Genomic DNA, 18,336 nt, shown 5'->3' with positions numbered 1-18,336 from the left:
ATCATTATTCATGCGTTCGTTACGTCTCGTCTCGATTACTGTAACGTATTATTTTCGGGCCTCCCTATGTCTAGCATTAAAAGATTACAGTTGGTACAAAATGCGGCTGCAAGGCTTTTGACAAAAACAAGAAAGTTTGATCATATTACGCCTATACTGGCTCACTTGCACTGGCTTCCTGTGCACTTAAGATGCGACTTTAAGGTTTTACTACTTACGTATAAAATATTACACGGTTTAGCTCCAGCCTATCTCGCCGATTGTATTGTACCATATGTCCCGACAAGAAATCTGCGTTCAAAGAACTCCGGCTTATTAGTGATTCCCAGAGCCAAAAAAAAGTCTGCGGGCTATAGAGCGTTTTCTATTCGGGCTCCAGTACTCTGGAATGCCCTCCCGGTAACAGTTAGAGATGCTACCTCAGTAGAAGCATTTAAGTCCCATCTTAAAACTCATTTGTATAATCTAGCCTTTAAATAGACCCCCCCTTTTTTAGACCAGTTGATCTGCCGTTTCTTTTCTTCTCTCCTCTTCTCCCCTGTCCCTTGCGAGGGGGAGTCGCATAGGTCCGGTGGCCATGGATGAAGTGCTGGCTGTCCAGAGCCGGGACCCCGGGTGGACCACTAGCCTGTGCATCGGTTGGGGACATCTCTGCGCTGCTGACCCGTCTCCGCTCGGGATGGTTTCCTGTTGGCCCCGCTGTGGACTGGACTCCCGATGATGTGTTGGATCCACTGTGGACTGGACTTTCACAATGTTATGTCAGACCCACTCGACATCCGTTGCTTTCGGTCTCCCCTAGAGGGGGGGGGTTACCCACATATGCGGTCCTCTCCAAGGTTTCTCATAGTCATTCACCGACGTCCCACTGGGGTGAGTTTTTCCTTGCCCGTATGTGGGCTCTGTACCGAGGATGTCGTTGTGGCTTGTACAGCCCTTTGAGACACTTGTGATTTAGGGCTATATAAATAAACATTGATTGATTGATTGATATATTAATTATAATGGAACTTTTTCTAAACAGGTTACAGGTTAGAAAAGCTTGTTGGCCTAAAAATGTCATTTTTAAATAATTGATTCTTAAAATAAAAAATTTGAAAAAAAGTAATAAAAAATTGATTTCATTTTTATCGATTTTTGAAAATTTTGAATCAGGATTAATAATAATAATCGTGATTTAAATGTGAATAATTTTTTGTGCACTCCTTTTCATAACCTATTGTGGATTCAAACTCATTTATGGTGAAGAACATAAGAAGAGTTTTAAATGTACCAATGTTAAACAATGGGGATAGAATTAATCAGGTCCAGTGTCAAACTCTGGCCACCATAAAACAAATGAGCCAGTCTTCTGAATCTGTGTCTCAAAAATAAACTTACATTTCCATCTTTTCTCAACGTTTTAATCGTTTGGGTAACAGGAGTGAGTTTTTAGTCGGGTGTGAATCTTTGGGCACCTAACGATTCATAATCAATTATGATTCATAATTGATTTCAATTTCGCAATGTATGACAGATTTATCAAAACAGTTCACAGGTTTGAAAACCTCCTTCTGGTTGCATAAAAATGGCCTAAAACGTCTTTTTTAAAATGGATTTTGAATTAAAATGTAATATAAAAAATTATATTTTTTTTATAATGATTTTATAAAATTATGAATCAGGATGAATAAGAATTGCAATTCGGATGTGAAACACTTTTTGTGAACCCCTATTCATAACTAAGAAGGGGTTTGAATCTCATTAACGGTGAAGAAATTTTTGGGGGACAAATAGATGGAGTTTTAAATACACCCATGTACAACAATAGGGATGAAATTAGTCCGTTCCAGTGTCAAACTCTGTCTTCTGAATCTGTGTCTCAAAATAAACTTACATTTCCATCTTTTTTCAACGTTTTAATCCCTTGAGTAACAGGAGTGAGTTTTTAGTGTTTGGGCACTGAACGATTCGATTGGATTCAGATCCCTGGGTGACGATTCGATTCAGAATCAACTCTTAATTCAACACGATTCTCGATTCAAGCCGATTCTCGCAATGTGTTATTTTATCAAAACAGTTCACAGGTTAAAAAAATTTCCTTCTAGTTGCATAAAAATGGCCTATAACGTATTCTTAAAAATGAATTCTTAAAAAAAAAAAAATATATATATATAAAAAAAAAATATATATATATATATATATATATATTTTTTTTTTTTTTTTTTTTTTTTTTTTTTTTTTTGTGAGTCAATGTTTTGTGCTCATTTACAGTGAAGAACATTGTTTTGGACAAATTTATGGCGTTTTCATTCTACCCTTAAAAAAAATAGGGACTGAATTAGTCCGTTCCGATGTCAAACTCTGGCTCACCTAAAATATATGAGCCAGTCTTCTGAATCTGTGTCTCAAAATAAACTTAAATTTCCATCTTTTTTCAACGTTTTACTCCTGTGAGTAACAGGAGTGAGTTTTTACGTGAAATATAGCCGCATGTCGACGCTATAAGCACATTACAGTGATTCAACAAAAATGTCTTTTAAGAACAAAAAAGTGATTTGGGTAACAGGACTGTTGCGATTTAAACGTTTTTGTTCTTGTCATGGCCTGCGGAGGCTGTGAATTTAAAGATTAAAGATTAAAGTACCAATGATTGTCACACACACACTAGATGTGGTGAAATTTGTCCTCTGCATTTGACCCATCCCCTTGGGGAGCAGTGGGCAGCAGCGGCGCCGCGCCCGGGAATCATTTAGGTGATTTAACCCCCAACTCCAACCCTAGATGCTGAGTGCCAAGCAGGGAGGTAATGGGTCCCATTTTTATAGTCTTTGGTATGACTCGGCTGGGATTTGAACTCCAACCTACCGATCTCAGGGCGGACACTCTAACTGATGCAACTTCCTGCGGACCATGTGACCTGTTGAATATTTGGCATCAAAGGATAACAGGACTGAGTAAAAAACGTTTAGGTACAGTGGTGAAAGAGTGCAAAAACATTTAAATGATCACATTTCATGGTTGAGTCTCATTTTAGGGTGAGGTGACAGGCATCAGTGATCAAAGTGCTGTAGTTAAAAAGAGGAAATACATGAATAAATAATGTACTTTATTTTATTTGTTGACTCTTTTTAGGGTACGATATGAATTGTTTCGTGCTTTCTTCCATAATGTGAGGTCGTCATGGCAACCTGTATAGCGACACCTGTCCATGGTGTTTGCCTTGAGAGGATTTTGTGCTGAGCAACCAGGACAGTCACGTGTGTCTCGCTACGTTTCCTGTTCTATGGTTATCATCACACGGTTCCTCTTTGTGCGGCTTAAGAGTGGTTGTGGCGTGCTAATACTAGCATGCTAGCTAGGTTTTTTGTGGCGCTCACTGCTCGTCTTCCAGCGGGAATGTTGGACTCTAGCATCAGTGAAGAGCTGCAGGCCACTCAGTGAGAAGCTGCAGAGGCTTTTTTTTTTTTTTCTTTTTTTTTTTTCATGGCTCAGCGATTAGCGAGGCCTGAATGTGACACTTGACGTGCTCCGCCTCCCACTCCCTCGTCCTGCTCTGTCCTTCAAAAGCTCTCTGCTCCCCGCCATTCCCGCTCGGAGCCCTTCCTCCCTCCTCTGCTGAGCGCGGCTCCACCTGTAGGTGGGTTTTAGATGGCGGGCCAGTGCAGCACACGTTCCAAAAGTGGATTTGTGTGAAGTCCTTCCAACACAAAAGCGGCTGCGCTACAAACGCATCCCATAATGCCATCCGTCCGCGGACAAGATGGTTGCCAGGCAGCGGCCCCCAAAGCACACATGGTGATCACAGCGATGGATTCCCTCTCTCATGTCCATGTGCTCGCCACTGATGGGGGCCATCTCTGTCTCCCCGCATGGGGTCCCTAAAACAAAGGAACCCTTCCCGTTACTATGGCAACCATCCCCAGCCCTCCTAATGAAGGTGTTTATGAAATCTGTTTCAATCAAAAGGTCCTGCCTGAGTCCCCACCCCCAAATCTCCCCAAACTTGCCCAAATCGTTAGTTCTACAACTATTATAGTTTTTATGTAATTAACTTTTTATGTTATTAACATTTTTGATTTTTAACCAGCCCCCACACCTGTCCAAATATTATACTTTTTATGTTATTAACATTTCATGATTCATAACCAACCAGTCCTATTAAGCATTAATAACATAACAACTGTAATAGTTGGACAAAACATTTCTGTGGCACAAACGTTTGAGACAAGTTTTGGGGAGATTGTGACAAGGTGAAGTGAATTATATTTATATAGCGCTTTTCTCTAGTGATTCAAAGTGCTTTACATAGTGAAACCCATTATCTAAGTTACATTTAAACCAGTGTGGGTGGCACTGGGAGCAGGTGGGTGAAGTATCTTGCCCAAGGACACAACGGCAGTGACTAGCATGGCGGAATCGAACATGGAACCCTCAGGTTGCTGGCACGGACGCTCTACCAACCGAGCCACGCCGCCCCAAGTTGGGGTTGGCAGACAAAAAATGTTTGCAGCACAAACATTGCACACACGTTTAGGACTAGTTTGTTAGGGGTGTCAAAAAAAATAAAAAATCTAAAGAATCGTGATTCTTTTTTGTCACAATTCTTAATTGATTAAAAATAATCAATTTAAAATGTATTTCTTTATTTTATTTTTTTATTTGTCCTGTACAGCCACTCAGACAAATCATACTGTAGATGTAGATCAGGGATGTCCAAAGTGCGGCCCGCAGGTCATTTTTTAACGGCCCCACGGCCCATTTTAAAATACGATTAAAAAAATGTAAAACATAAAAAGTGGTATGAAAGACCAAACAGGTGAAATGTAACAAGAACATGTTGCAATGTTTACTCTAATAACACAAAGCTGCCATGCAGGCTGTTTCTTTCTTTAAAAAAAAATAATGAATGAAAATCAATGTTATTATGAATTATTGACCTATCCAAGGCTCCAATTATGTCACATTAAATATTGCACTTTGAGATATTTTTGGGGGGAAAATGTTGCATATTTTGTGTTTGCCTTATAAAAAATTGAGCTGTTTTTTGTTTTTGTTTTTAAAGAAGGGCCTTAAACGAACAAACAAAAAACATAAGCAAAAATACAACTTATAATTGACGGATAGATCTGAAGTTGATCTCGAGATTATTGTGTTAAAAGTAAACAGTAAAAAAAATGTATAATTTATTTTTTAACACTTTAATGAGTTGGTTCTCCAATAATTTTTGTGTGATTTGTTTTTAAGTGTCATCGCTCAAAAAATAATAATGAATTAAAATCAATGGTGTTATGAGTTATTGACCTTTCTAAGGCTCCAATTATTATATAATCTCAAATAATATATAACACTTTAAAATGTTATTGGGGGAAAATATTGCATATTTTGTGTTTTTTCCATAAAAAAAACAGGGTTTTCTTTGACAAAAAGAGCATACGACTTAAATCTTTAAAAACGTCATATTGACAGACAGACCTAATGTTGATCTATGGATTTAAAACTTGAATAATAATAAAAATAATAATACTGAATAATGACACATTTTTAATTTTTTTTTTTAACAAAACCCTTTGGGGTCCCCGGGATCAAGCCTGAGTGGAGGCCTAAATGTATATTTTTTACACATATATTGTATTGGTTTTTAAAATAAAAAAATATCTCCACTTGCTTTGATTTTTCAGTGTGCGGCCCTCAGTGGAAAAAGTTTGGACGCCCCTGATGTAGATGATCATATCTGCTGTACAGATTTACTTTAGAAAAGAGAGGTGGGGGAAATAATCGATTTTTAGATGCATCCCAATTTGGAAACGTCAATAATCGATAACCAATTTATTTATTGTAAGTAAAGTAATTTAGACACTTCTAAAAATTGCCTGACTGCAAAGATCCGACCAGCTCCTTTATTTTAGGCACTTGAGTTGCAGTTTTTCACACATTTCCATTCATTTAACGAATGTGGGAATTGATGTAACTGTTTATTACACAAGCACTGTTTTTAAAAGTCGCAAGTTATAAACGCTTATTCGGTGAAACAAAAAGAAGTGTAAAACTGCATTAATGTACATAAATTAAAGATGCATCAATAATCGATTTTTAATCGAATCGTAGCTCCTGAATCGTAATCGAATCGTGAGGTGCCCAAAGATTCCCACCTCTAAGTGTTGGATACTTCGCTTGTTGCCTTATTTGTATTTGATTTCATTAAATGTATGGGTAGAATTTTACGAAACAAAACCAGATTTCTCTGAAGTAATACAAAAATTGATCAGAGCTGTTCGTCTATTTTATGGAGGAATGTAGTTCATCATAGAACTGGCAACCTATGTGATTTTTAAAAAAGTGTTAATTTTGAATCGAGAATGGATTCTGAATCGAATCATGCGGTGCCCAAAGATTCACAGCCCGAGCGCTCACCCTTTAGAGCACAGCTGTAACTTGCTGGCACTAAACCTGCAGAAGATAGTTCTTCTCAGGTTTCTCTATGTTTACATTTTAACAACCTACTCAGTGGCCTAGTGGTTAGAGTGTCCGCCCTGGGAACGGTAGGTTGTGAGTTCAAACCCCGGCCGAGTCATACCAAAGACTAAAATAAATGGGACCCTTTACCTCCCTGCTTAGCACTCAGCATCAAGGGTTGGAATTGGGGGTTAAATCACCAAAAATGGTTCCCGGGTGCAGCTGCCCACCAGGGGGGTGAACAAGGGGATGGGTCAAATGCAGAGGACAAATTTCACCACACCTAGTGTGTGTGTGACAATCATTTGGAACTTTGCACTATTTTGTCACACTTTATTTAGCATTTCTTACTTGTTGCTTATTTTTGCACCTTCATTTTAACTGGTTAAATTTTGGGTAGGTTTTGAGAAGAGGGGCTGGAGGGGGGGCGTGTTCCATCCATCCATCCATTTTCTACCGCCTGTCCCTTTCGGGGTCGCTGGAGCCTATCTCAGCTGCATTCGGACAGAAGGCAGGGTACACCCTGGACAAGTCGCCACCTCATCACAGGGCCAACACAGATAGACAACATTCACACTCACATTCACACACTAGGGACCATTTAGTGTTGCCAATCAACCTATCCCCAGGTGCATGTCTTTGGAGGTGGGAGGAAGCCGGCGTACCCGCAGGGAACCCACACAGTCACGGGGAGAACATGCAAACTCCACACAGAAAGATCCCGAGTCCTTTAGTAAGTTTGGTAAAGTTTTAACAATGTTGGAGGGGCAACTTCACACAAGTAATTAAAGGTCCAGCCAGCATCAGGTGCACGCAATGGCCGCCGCTGTCCTTCCCGAGATATTTGGTGGGAGGAAGGCGGCGGCCATTGCGTGCACCTGATGCCGGCTGGACCTTGGCTTGGGAAGCAGGGCGGGTTGGAAGAGAAAACCTGCTGCCTGCTGGATGGAATGCGAGGAAGGTGTCGGCCAAACAAGATGAGCGCCATGTTGGCGCGGCTCCAGCTCCGCACAGCTGTGCACCGCTTGTTTACACGTCGCCACCTGCCGCCTGAGAGGCCTCACAGCCTGCGAGGAGACCACCTTCTCATGGATGTACACTGACAAGCCCTCGTCCTGCCTATATTGGGGAGGCACGATATTGTTGTGCTTTATCAAGCCGATACAGACAACTTCCTGCCTCTCAAGACCGATACCGATATCATATTTACATGGATAATTTTTCAAATGTAGAATTAAGCGTAGTTTGTGCACACCTGGAGGTAAGAAAGATTCAAACAAAGATGGATTTGATCTTCAACAACTGCCAAGTGCTGGTTGATCAGCGCCCTCATTTCCAGAATGAAATCACAGATCGCTTTAGTCCTTGGATCGTTTTTTTGCACTTTAAAAATGTTGGAACATTTCTTTGCCGCAGCTTCTTGAGCAGCAGGCATCTTCATAGGCTTTCGAAACACTGTCGTAGCAACGCTGGCGTTTCAGAAACCGGCTGACGAGGTTTGATGTGTTGAAGCGTGATGTTTTTTCCCCCGCCCCACCTTCTCGCGAAAGGTCTGCAGATCATTTGGTGCAAATCACACACGAAAAGTGTAGGGAAGAAATCCGATACGATCAACAGCTCATGGGAAGTTTACAGCACGAATAGGAGAAAAGGGCAGCTTGTTTTGCTCACCCTAACATACCAACAACACGATTAATCTCACCTCATTAAAGCGTGTTTTAATTGGTTTTACCTGAACTATTTTTTTAAATCCCATTTATTGGTACGACGTCAAAATTCTTCTAATCGGCCCGATATTTATCGTGCACCACTACTGCATGTGTCCACACACGTGGACATTGGGCTGGGAGATAAAATGCTATTGTTAGCATGCTAACTTTTTTCACCAATTTTGCTGCCGTACACCTCAGTCATATTACTTAGCACTTGGCACATGCTAGCATGAGTTGTAAAAATGAATGATGGGTTCTCACTTCTCTGTGAAGCGCTTTGAGTGTCTAGAAAAGCGCTATATAAATCTAATCCATTATTATTATTATTATTATTATTATTTTTATGCTAACATTTTTAGCCCATTTTGCCGCCGCACAGCTCAAAGTCATATAACTTTAGAGTCATAGAACTTGGGACCTTAAATTCCGGGCTAGAAGGCGCTACTTTTTTCCTACGCTTTGACGTTGCGGCTTATAAAACAGTACAGGATTTTTCTTCATTGATGGCCATAAAGCAAATAGTTTTCATTATGCACATGCACAGACACTTAAATGGTGTGTTATTGTTTGTGCTATGGGGCCATCTTTTGGATGAGTTCCCTCACTGCAGATGCAGCTGGGTGAACGTGAATTTCTGCTGTTTAAAGCTTTGAACTGGAAGTAGAAGTGCCGTTCCATCTTCTAAACGTCCTTCGCGTTTCTACTCGTACGGATTATTGATTTATCATTACAAGCAATGTTTTTAAGTCTTACAATATAACTAAAACAATTTTTACTTACTAATCCGTCCCATGTGTGATGTCTGTTGGAGTGCTTTCATGCATATTTGTATGTGCTGTCGTAATGTAATCAAGCTAGCGTCGTTCGCATGAGCTAATACGCTAACACGTTGTCTGTGTTAGTATTATTAACTTGCAACGACATTCTTTTTGTATTGTTTCAGTTTCACAAATTCCTCAGTAAAGTCACTAAAATGTCACCGTGGACTTTTGTTGAGTTAGCTTCCAAAAACTAGTGGGTCCATGACCATGACTTCGGTTTTGTTTGATCAGCCATTTTAAGGTATGTAAATAAACATGTACTAAAACTTTATGAGTAAATAACTCATTTTCGAAACATATATATCTGCGGCTTATAGTCAGTCCGGTGCGACTAATATATGGGGAAAGAAAATGGTTTTCCTAAAATTTAGTGGGTGCGGCTTATACACCGGTGCGCTCTATAGTCCGGAAAATACCGTAACTTAGTGCTTGGCACATGCTAGCATATATAAATAACTAATTACAAAACATATATATATGCGCCTTATAGTCAGTCCGGTGCGACTAATACATGGGAAAAATATTTTCCCTAAAAATTAGTGGGTGCGGCTTATAGTCTGGAAAATACGGTAACTTGGTGCTCGGCACACGCTAGCATGCTAACATTTTTTGCCAATTTTGCCGCCGTACACCTCAGTCATACCACTTGGTAAATGCTACCATGCTAATGTTAGCATGCTAAAAATTTTTAGCCTCAAAATCATATAATTTGGTACTTGACACTTGTTAACTGTTAGCATACTAACGTTAACATGTTAACGCTAGATTGCTTTGCTAATTTTACATGCATACGCCTCAGAGTCATATAAGTTGGTACTTGTCCCATTCTATCTCTCCACATGCCAACTTATGCATTGAGTGCCATTGCGCGTATCGCGACTCGTGCGTTTCCGCGGGTTACGCACACACAGCATTCACACGCAATGTCTCCCGAAATTGCATGGTCTCGTTGTTATTGTAGAAGACTTAAAAGTCCAGGGCCAAAGTTTAAATCTTTCTTTTCGTCTTCTCACCAGGAAACTTCAAGGGGATGTGCAAACAGATCGACCACTTTCCCGAGGACACAGATTACGAAGCGGACCCGTCAGAGTACTTCCTGCGTGAGTACACACTTCCGAATGTTTCACCGACGGGCTTCTCCCGACTCTTCCTGGGGGAGTGTGTTTGAGATGCTTGTTGGCTGCGTGTCAGACTAGTCTTCCATGCCAGGATGCCACTTGGCCGCTGTGTTGAAAACACACACACACACACACACACACTCCACCAGCACACTGAGGCCTGCCAAGCAGCTGGTGTGTTGTTGCTGCTGATGTGTAACAACACAACTTTGCAGTGTTATAGTGCTGTGTGTACTCAGTCAACACTGTCTATTGATTAGTGCTCCCTTTACCTCTCTCTCTCTCTCGCACACACACACACAGAAACAGCAGCCTCATTTGTGTACTCATCCTAAAAATCACACTGACAGCTTGTTGTGCTGCGCTGTGAGCATCATCATCATCATCATAATGCTGCGTTCTGATTGGCTGCTTCAAGCGGTGCGTGTGCAATTTGATGCGGTTGTTGACACAGGAGACCACCGACACCAGTCATAGTGATTGCCATGGTGACCGCGTGGCATCATTATCACGGAACCGTTAAAGCAGGGGTGCCCAAACTTTTTCCCCCGAGGGCCACAGACTGACAAATCAAAGGATGCGGGGGGGCCATTTTGGTAGGTTTTACCTTCAAAGCCGGTACAGTATATCAATTTTTTTTTAAACTACAAAATGCAATTTCAGTAGAAATTTTGTGTCAATGCGGAAGAGCCAAAGCCGAACTGAAGTCCTAACAGTTAGCATGTTGGCGAGATAGCGTCTACTAGTGTCTAGTACGGGGGTCAGCAACCCGCGGCTCTTTAGTGAAGCCCTAGTGCAGACCTGGGCATTCAGCGGCCCGCGGGCCACATCCGGCCCTTTGTGCGTCCCTGTCCGGCCTGCGTGAGGCCAATCATAAATTAAAAAATTAATTTAAAAAAGTATCTATGTCGAGTGTGCAATACAACAGTGCTGCTTTTGTTTTGAAAAGCGTTATTTGTATTACTTCCGTGTGGACGTATGCGTGATTGTGAGTGAATGTGAACAGCGGCAATCACAAATTACAAAAATAAATTAAAAAAAACATCTATGTCGTGCGTGCAATACAACTGTGCTGCTTTTATTTTGAAAATTGTTATTTATGGATGTATGTCCGGGTGTAACCTGTGAGTGAAGGTGCACAGCGACAAGTGACGCACGGTTATCCCCGAGATGTCAGCTCACGCTAAAAAGAGAAAAGTTGATGACGAATGGCGTGTTTCCAAGAAGACATGAACTGCCAAGTATTTCTTTACAGAAATTAAAGGTAAAGCCGTGTGCTTAATTTGTGGTACACAGGTTGCTGTGTTTAAAGAATATAATTTGAATCGCCACTACACGTCGAAGCACGAGGAAAAATAGCGGAATCTGTCTGATGAAGAGCGCGCAAGGGAGGCTGATGCGTTGATGGTAAAACTGCAAACCCAACAAGGACTTTTTGCCAAATTTCACACCCCCAGAGAAGCAGCCGTCAGGACAAGTTTCGTCATTTCTCACAAAATCGCCAGAAAAAGTAAGGCGTTTTCTGACGGAGAGTTTATTAAGGAGTGCTTATTGGACTCTGTTGCGCTGACATGCCCGGAAACTTGGAGCTTCAGCTGAAGAACAGAACGGCCGACTTTGACTGTTTTTCGCTGGCTTTGGATGAGAGCTGCGATGTACGTAACACCGCCCAGCTGCTCATCTTCTTACTGCAGACTTTCAAATCACGGAGGAGCTGGCGGCCATGCAGTCAATTAAAGAGACAACCACAGGTGATGACTTGTTCACATAGGTAAATGCGTGTTTGGACATGTTAGGACTGAAATGGGACAAGCTGGCAGGTGTGACAACAGATGGTTGTCCAAATCTGACGGGAAAAAATGTTGGACTTTTAAAGAGGATGCAGGATAAACTTTAAATTAACCCTGTGCAGAAATTGACATTTTTGCATTGTATTATACATCAAGGAGTGTAGTGTAAGACAGTGTTAAAAATAAAACCATCAAAAGCAATCTGCTTTTGTATAAAGTTAAGTTAGGTTAAATGAAATTATTATTATTATTATTATTATTAATTATTATTATTATTATTATTATTATTTATCTTACGGTATATCAAAAATAATATTGAGCAAAATTTAATTGAAATATTGTCGATGTGGCCCTCCAGCAGTGCTCGGGTTGCTCATGCGGCCCCCGGTAGAAATTAATTGCCCACCCCTGCCCTAGTGGCTCCCTGGAGCATTTTTAAAAAAGGACTTAAAATGGAAAAAGTTGTGGGAACATTTTTTTTGTTTGTTTTAGGACAAACATAACACACATTTTCCCAATTGTTAGAAAGTCCATAGTTTAATATGTTTGTGTGTATGCTTCACTGATGAGAGTATTTGGTGAACATCGTTTTGTCCTACTAATTTCGGCGGTTCTTGAACTCACCATAGTGTGGACTGTGACACAACAGTTTGTTTACATGTAAAATCTTCCACTCCTTCTTTGTCTCATTTTGTCCACCAAAAATTTCATGCTGTGGGTGAATGCACAAAGGTGCGCTTTGTTGATGTTATTGACTTGTTGGAGTGCTAATCAAGCATATTTGGTCAGTGCGTGACTGCAAGCTAATCAATGCTATCAGGCTATTTAGGCTAGCTGTATGTACATATTGCATCATTTTGCCTCATTTGTAGGTACATTTGAGCTCATTTAACATCCTTTACTTTTATCCACTGTATAAAATTTAATTTTGCATGTCTCATGACACATTATCTGTATATAATATTGGCTGCCTTTCTGATAGTTGTTTGTGTGCCATGTTGTTCCAGACCACAACAAACATTACCTAGCTTGCCAAAGATTGTAATAAATCCATTAGAAGAAGACGGCCTGCAGTTTCCTTTAACTTGGACACACACATCTATACCTTTGGCCATTAAAAGCCAGTAATTTCCAGGAGTTATCTCACCTTCTGAGTAGCCTCTGATTTACTAATGGTTTCTAATGTACAAATGTGTATAATAAAAATACATTTCAACATTTATGTCAACGAAAATTTAATTCAGCTTGCGACACATAGTCATTTTGATAGTAAGCTAATATAGACACTTACGTCATGTGTTGCCTTCATTAAAACACTTATAAGACTTTTAAATTCATTTTGATAGTAGGCTATAATAGCTAATATGGACACTTACGTCATGTGTTGCCTTCATTATAACACTTATAGAAGACTTTTTAATTAATTTGATAGTAGGCTATTATAGCTTATATGGACACTTATGTCATGTGTTGCCCTTCATTATAACACTTGTATAAGACTTTTAAAGTAATTTTGATAGTATATTGTACCTAATATGGACACTTACGTCATGTGTTGCCTTCATTATAAAACTTATAGACGGCTTTTAATTTTTTGCGGCTCCAGACAGATTTATTTTTTGTATTTTTGGTCAAATATGGCTTTTTCAACATTTTGGGTTGCCGACCCCTGGTCTAGTGCTATGCTGACAATAGCATGCTTACAGTTAGCCTTAGGGAAATACCAAAATATATGACATTGAGGCGTTAACCTGCTAAGTTAGCTAAGAAAAACTAGTATGCTAACGTTAGCATGCTAAAATACTAACTGTAGCATTCGTCCATTACCAAAATATATTACTCTGCCATGTATACCTGAAAAATGTGTTTATAAATGCTAGCATGCTAACATTAGCATACATCAAGTACCAAAATATGACAATGGTGTATACCTATAAAATTTGCTGAAAAAGCTAGCCTGCTAGGGACTTTTAGTGTGTCAGTATGTGGAATTAAATTAGAGTATGGAATGAATTTGGCAAAAAAGATCTAATTTAAGAGGCTGTTCAAACTAAAAGTGTACAAAAAGGAAGAGTTTTGAACTGTATTGAACATTCATCTCATTATTTGAATCATAACTGAACATATAACGCAACTATTTATCAAGAGAACTTTTGTATTCATCATTCATTTATTGTGGAACAAAATGAGAACAGGAAGTGAACATATGTGTTAGTAATTGCTATGAATTGGAAAAGAGGTGGGAATAAATAAGCTGTGCTTCTTCCTACTCGTTTTCAGACATGTTGTAAAGAGAATATTTGAAATAAACTTAAACCTCCACCATTAGCTTTAGAGGTGGGGGAAATCATCGATTTTTAGGTGCATCGCAATTCGGACCGGCAAATGTAAAATCGACTATTTGACATCAATAATCTTTTATTTATTTACTGTAAATAAAGTCATGCAGACAGTTCTAAAACTTGGCTGACTGTAGTGAGCCACCTCACCGACTAGCTCCTTTATTTTAGGGCACTTAGGTTCCAGTTTTGCACACATTTCTATTACTTTGATAAATGTATTGGGACTTTGTAATACAAATGTACTGTTTTTTAAAAGTTGCAAGTGATTAATGCTTATTTAGTGACACAAAAAGAAATGTAAAACCACATAAATTAAAATAAACGATTTTTAATCGAATCGTGTAGCTCCTAAATCGTAAGATGCCCACCTCTGGTTAGCATGCTAACAGGTATAGGCTGACCATATTCTGAAATCCCAAAAAGAGGACACATATGCGTGCCAAGGCGGGCAGCACGCCAAGGCCGGGACTAGGTGAAAATTTGCCAATGATACTTGAACTTGCTTTATAAATAATGTATTTATTTAAATAAAGCATTTTTTCTCCTCTGTTGACAGCAGTTTTTATGGACCCCATCAAGTCATAAAAATGGGGTCCCACAGTAAATTTTTGGGGTCCCACTTTTTTGTAAGCGTTTTGAAAACAAATGATAAACGTATGCATTATCCTGTTATATCTCACATTCTATATTGTGTTTTGGAAAAAGGTTGTCATAAAGGTTACTTAATTCATTAAAAGAAATAATAAAGAAAGAAGACAAATTTGTATACATATGTAAATTTATTCAGTTATAAACATTCATTCACTTTCTTCTTTCCTTCATGGATCTGAACTTTACCGCTGCTGGTAGTTTTTTCTATGTTTTTATTGAATAAGTAGTAGGTGTATTTATTTCAGTATAAAAGTGTAAAAAGTGTTTTGCTTGGGTCATGAAATGATGATAATGGTGTGCCAGGGCATACATACATTTTATATTTAACGCTTAAATCTCTGGAGTCTACATCAACTTCAGATCTATTCCTCATTTCAAAAATATATATTTTTTTATGTTGTTTTTTTATTTGTTTGTTTTCCGCCCTTTTTTGTCAAACAAAACTATGTTTTTTTTTTATGGCAAACACACAAAATATGCAAAATCTTGCACCAAAAATATTTTTCAAAGTGGAATATTTGATGTGACGTGATCGGAACCTTGGATAGGTCAATAATTCATAATAACATTGATTTTGATTCATTATTATGTTTTGAGCAATGACAGTTTGAAAGAAAAAAAAACAGCTTTGTTTTATTAGTCAACATTGCAACTTTTTCTAAATTACATTTCACCTTTAAGCTTTTTTATTTCACTTTTGTTATGTTTTTGTTTATTTTATTTATAGGGGGTAGCGGGGGGTGTATATTGTAGCGTCCCGGAAGAGTTAGTGCTGCAAGGGGATCTGGGTATTTGTTCTGTTGTGTTTATGTTGTGTTACGGTGCGGACGTTCTCCCGAAATGTGTTTGTCATTCTTGTTTGGTGTGGGTTCACAGTGTGGCGCATATTTGTAACAGTGTTAAAGTTCTTTATACAGTCACACTCAGTGTGACCTGTATGGCTTTTGACCAAGTATGCCTTGCAATCACTTGTGTGTGTGAAAAGCCGTAGATACCATGTGGCTGGGCCGGCACGCAAAGACAGTGCCTTTAAGGCACGCCATCAATAATGTTGTCAGCGTGAAAATCGGGAGAAATTCGGGAGAATGGTTGTCGCAAGTATGGTCAATCAATCCACTACCTCACTCTCTCTGTCTGTGCCCCTCCCTCACGAATGCTGCTGCGTGCGCACACCTTCACAATTTGTTTTGTTTTTAACCCCTTCTTAACTCTGGACGTACATTGAAAATACACGCAACCCTGACTCAAAATGCCGGACATTTGAGGCATTTATAAAAAATCCCGCCCGGACAGCGCCGCAAAAAAAGGACATGTCCGGGGAAAAGAGGGCGTATGGTCAGTCTAAACAGGTAGCATTCGTCAAGTAACAAAATATTTGACGCTGAGGTGTATACCTGCAAAATTTGCCCCCCACCCCTCCAAAAAAAGCTAGCATGCTAATATTACAATGCTAACGATTGTGGCGCGGGTCGCTAAAAATTAGCTCTAGGCCGCAAATGGCCACCACTGCATTAAATGTTTCTATGGCGACTGCTTTGTTTTAAAAAACGTGTTCCTTTCCTCGCTTAGAATCACGTAGGTGAGAGTGCTGCTGTTCCTCCGCCATGTTGGGGGGGCGTGAGCATAAAGGGGGGGGAGGTTTAGCAGTGTGTGCTAGTGCGACGCTGAGGTGTATACCTGCAAGATTTGCCCCCCAAAAAGCTAGCAAGCTAATATTAGAATGCTATCGGTTGTGCCGCGGGCTGCTAAAAATTAGCTACGGGCCACGTTTTGGACACAGCTGCATTAAAGGTTTCTATGGCGACTGCTTTGTTTTAAAAACGTGTTTAAGGACGTGTTACTTTCCTCGCTTAGAATCAAAGAGGTGAGAGTGCTGCTGGTCCTCCGCCATCTTGGGGGGGCGTGAGCATAAAGGGGCAGTGCGTGCCAGTGCGGGCGATTGAGCCGGGCCAATTATAGTGTTTGACTTAGTGCTCTGAGCGCTCGCTCCCATCTGGACGTGCCAGGGAGCACGCTTATGATAACAGCGCCGCTAATGATGCTAACAATGTCGGACGAAAGGCGGGCCGGCCCTCTAACGAGATGGCGGTGACAGCGGCGCTTGAGCGAGGATACGTCAGGCTCCGATTGGACGAGAGGGCCGCGGCGCTCCCAGTGGCTTGCCAATTAGGACACTCGCGTCCATAAATATTTCAGCCTCCTTCTTATATGGGTCAGGCCTCTCTTCCCTCCACGGCGTCATTTTATGTCAGGACGCGCACGCCGCCCAATGTCAAGATGAGTCAACACGGAAGCTTTTCCCAGAATGCATGGGGGGGGGTCGCTGGGGTCACAGCCTTGAACGTCCCCGCGTTTAGCGCCCTCCTCCGTTGTGTGTTTTTTTTTTTGCGCGGCACACCTGTTATTCGCACGAGGACGCGCGTCACGCCGCCTCTGGGTGGCCGCGGATGATAAGCCTCCTCCGCTCCCGCACGCCATGTTGCGTAACGTGTCACTCCAGGTGAAGGCCCGGCCGGAAGTGACATCACGAGGGGAGATGTCCAAAACTGAGGGGGCACACCAGTGATGTCATCACCTAACGTGGGGAGGCGGGGAGTCAAAACATCACGCAGGACACACAAACACACGCACTTCCCTGTGTGTGTGTTTCCGTGCGTCCCAGTAGCGTGGCACTTTGCACATCCACACGGGATTATGTAAGGCAGCTGAGGCGCACTGAAGCGCCAGTGGGTTTTTAGATCATGCCGTGTCTGAGCTCCCATCATCCACTGCTCCACTGGGCGCTAAGCAGCTGAGAGCGCAGGAAGGAGGAGGCAAAGAAACGCCCCGTTACGCAAGACGCCCATACAAATAATAGAAAGAGGACGCGCGTGCCAACTGCCCGCTGATGAGTCGGCACGCCGCCGTGGGAAACGCTGCCTTCTTTTTTCCTAACTGTTTAGAACAGGGGTGTCAAACGTAAGGCCCGCGGGCCGTGTCAGGCCCGCAAAATCAGTTTGCTAAATATAAAAATGAGATGCATTTTTTTAATGAAGGAAACTGCTGTTCTAAATGTGTCCACTGGATGTCACAATAGCAATTCAAGTATAACCCACATCACACGATTTAAGATTACTTTAAGGGCCCCCTGGATTGGCCGCACCTACTCCATTCAGCGCAGGTTTAAGCAAACAGCTGCTACTGTTGTGGCTAGCAGCAGCAACCTGACCGCTTCCATGTTAGCTACCTCTCTTTCTCTTTGTATATTTTCTGCCGGATCTACTCTTTATTTTATAATGCCCTTTTTTTTGCTGCAGCTGTTACATAAACTGTAATTTTGTACATGGTAATTGGATTTTGTTATATATTGCATATATTATAATATAATATAATATATTCTAATAATATATCAGTATATATTATATACTGTATATATGAAATGTAAATATTACATATATGTTATATTTTATATTGCTACAATGGTACAT

The 18,336-nt window shown here is 40.7% G+C and overlaps 1 protein-coding gene across 1 annotated transcript in view; it reads left to right on the top strand.

Moving 5' to 3' along the window:
• The window catches only part of cacng2a (calcium channel, voltage-dependent, gamma subunit 2a), a 117,034-nt gene that overhangs the window by 45,710 nt on the left and 52,988 nt on the right, over window positions 1-18,336 (top strand). Inside the window, exon 2 of the mRNA XM_062050276.1 lies at window positions 9,985-10,068. Coding sequence (XP_061906260.1) covers window positions 9,985-10,068 — 84 coding nt within the window. The remainder of the gene's footprint in view (window positions 1-9,984; window positions 10,069-18,336) is intronic.

The sequence above is a fragment of the Entelurus aequoreus genome, linkage group LG06 (assembly GCF_033978785.1).
Source record: "Entelurus aequoreus isolate RoL-2023_Sb linkage group LG06, RoL_Eaeq_v1.1, whole genome shotgun sequence".
NCBI classification, from domain to species: domain Eukaryota; kingdom Metazoa; phylum Chordata; class Actinopteri; order Syngnathiformes; family Syngnathidae; genus Entelurus; species Entelurus aequoreus.
Note: the sequence above shows the minus strand (reverse complement) of the source record. Positions and strands in the feature narration are given on the sequence as shown.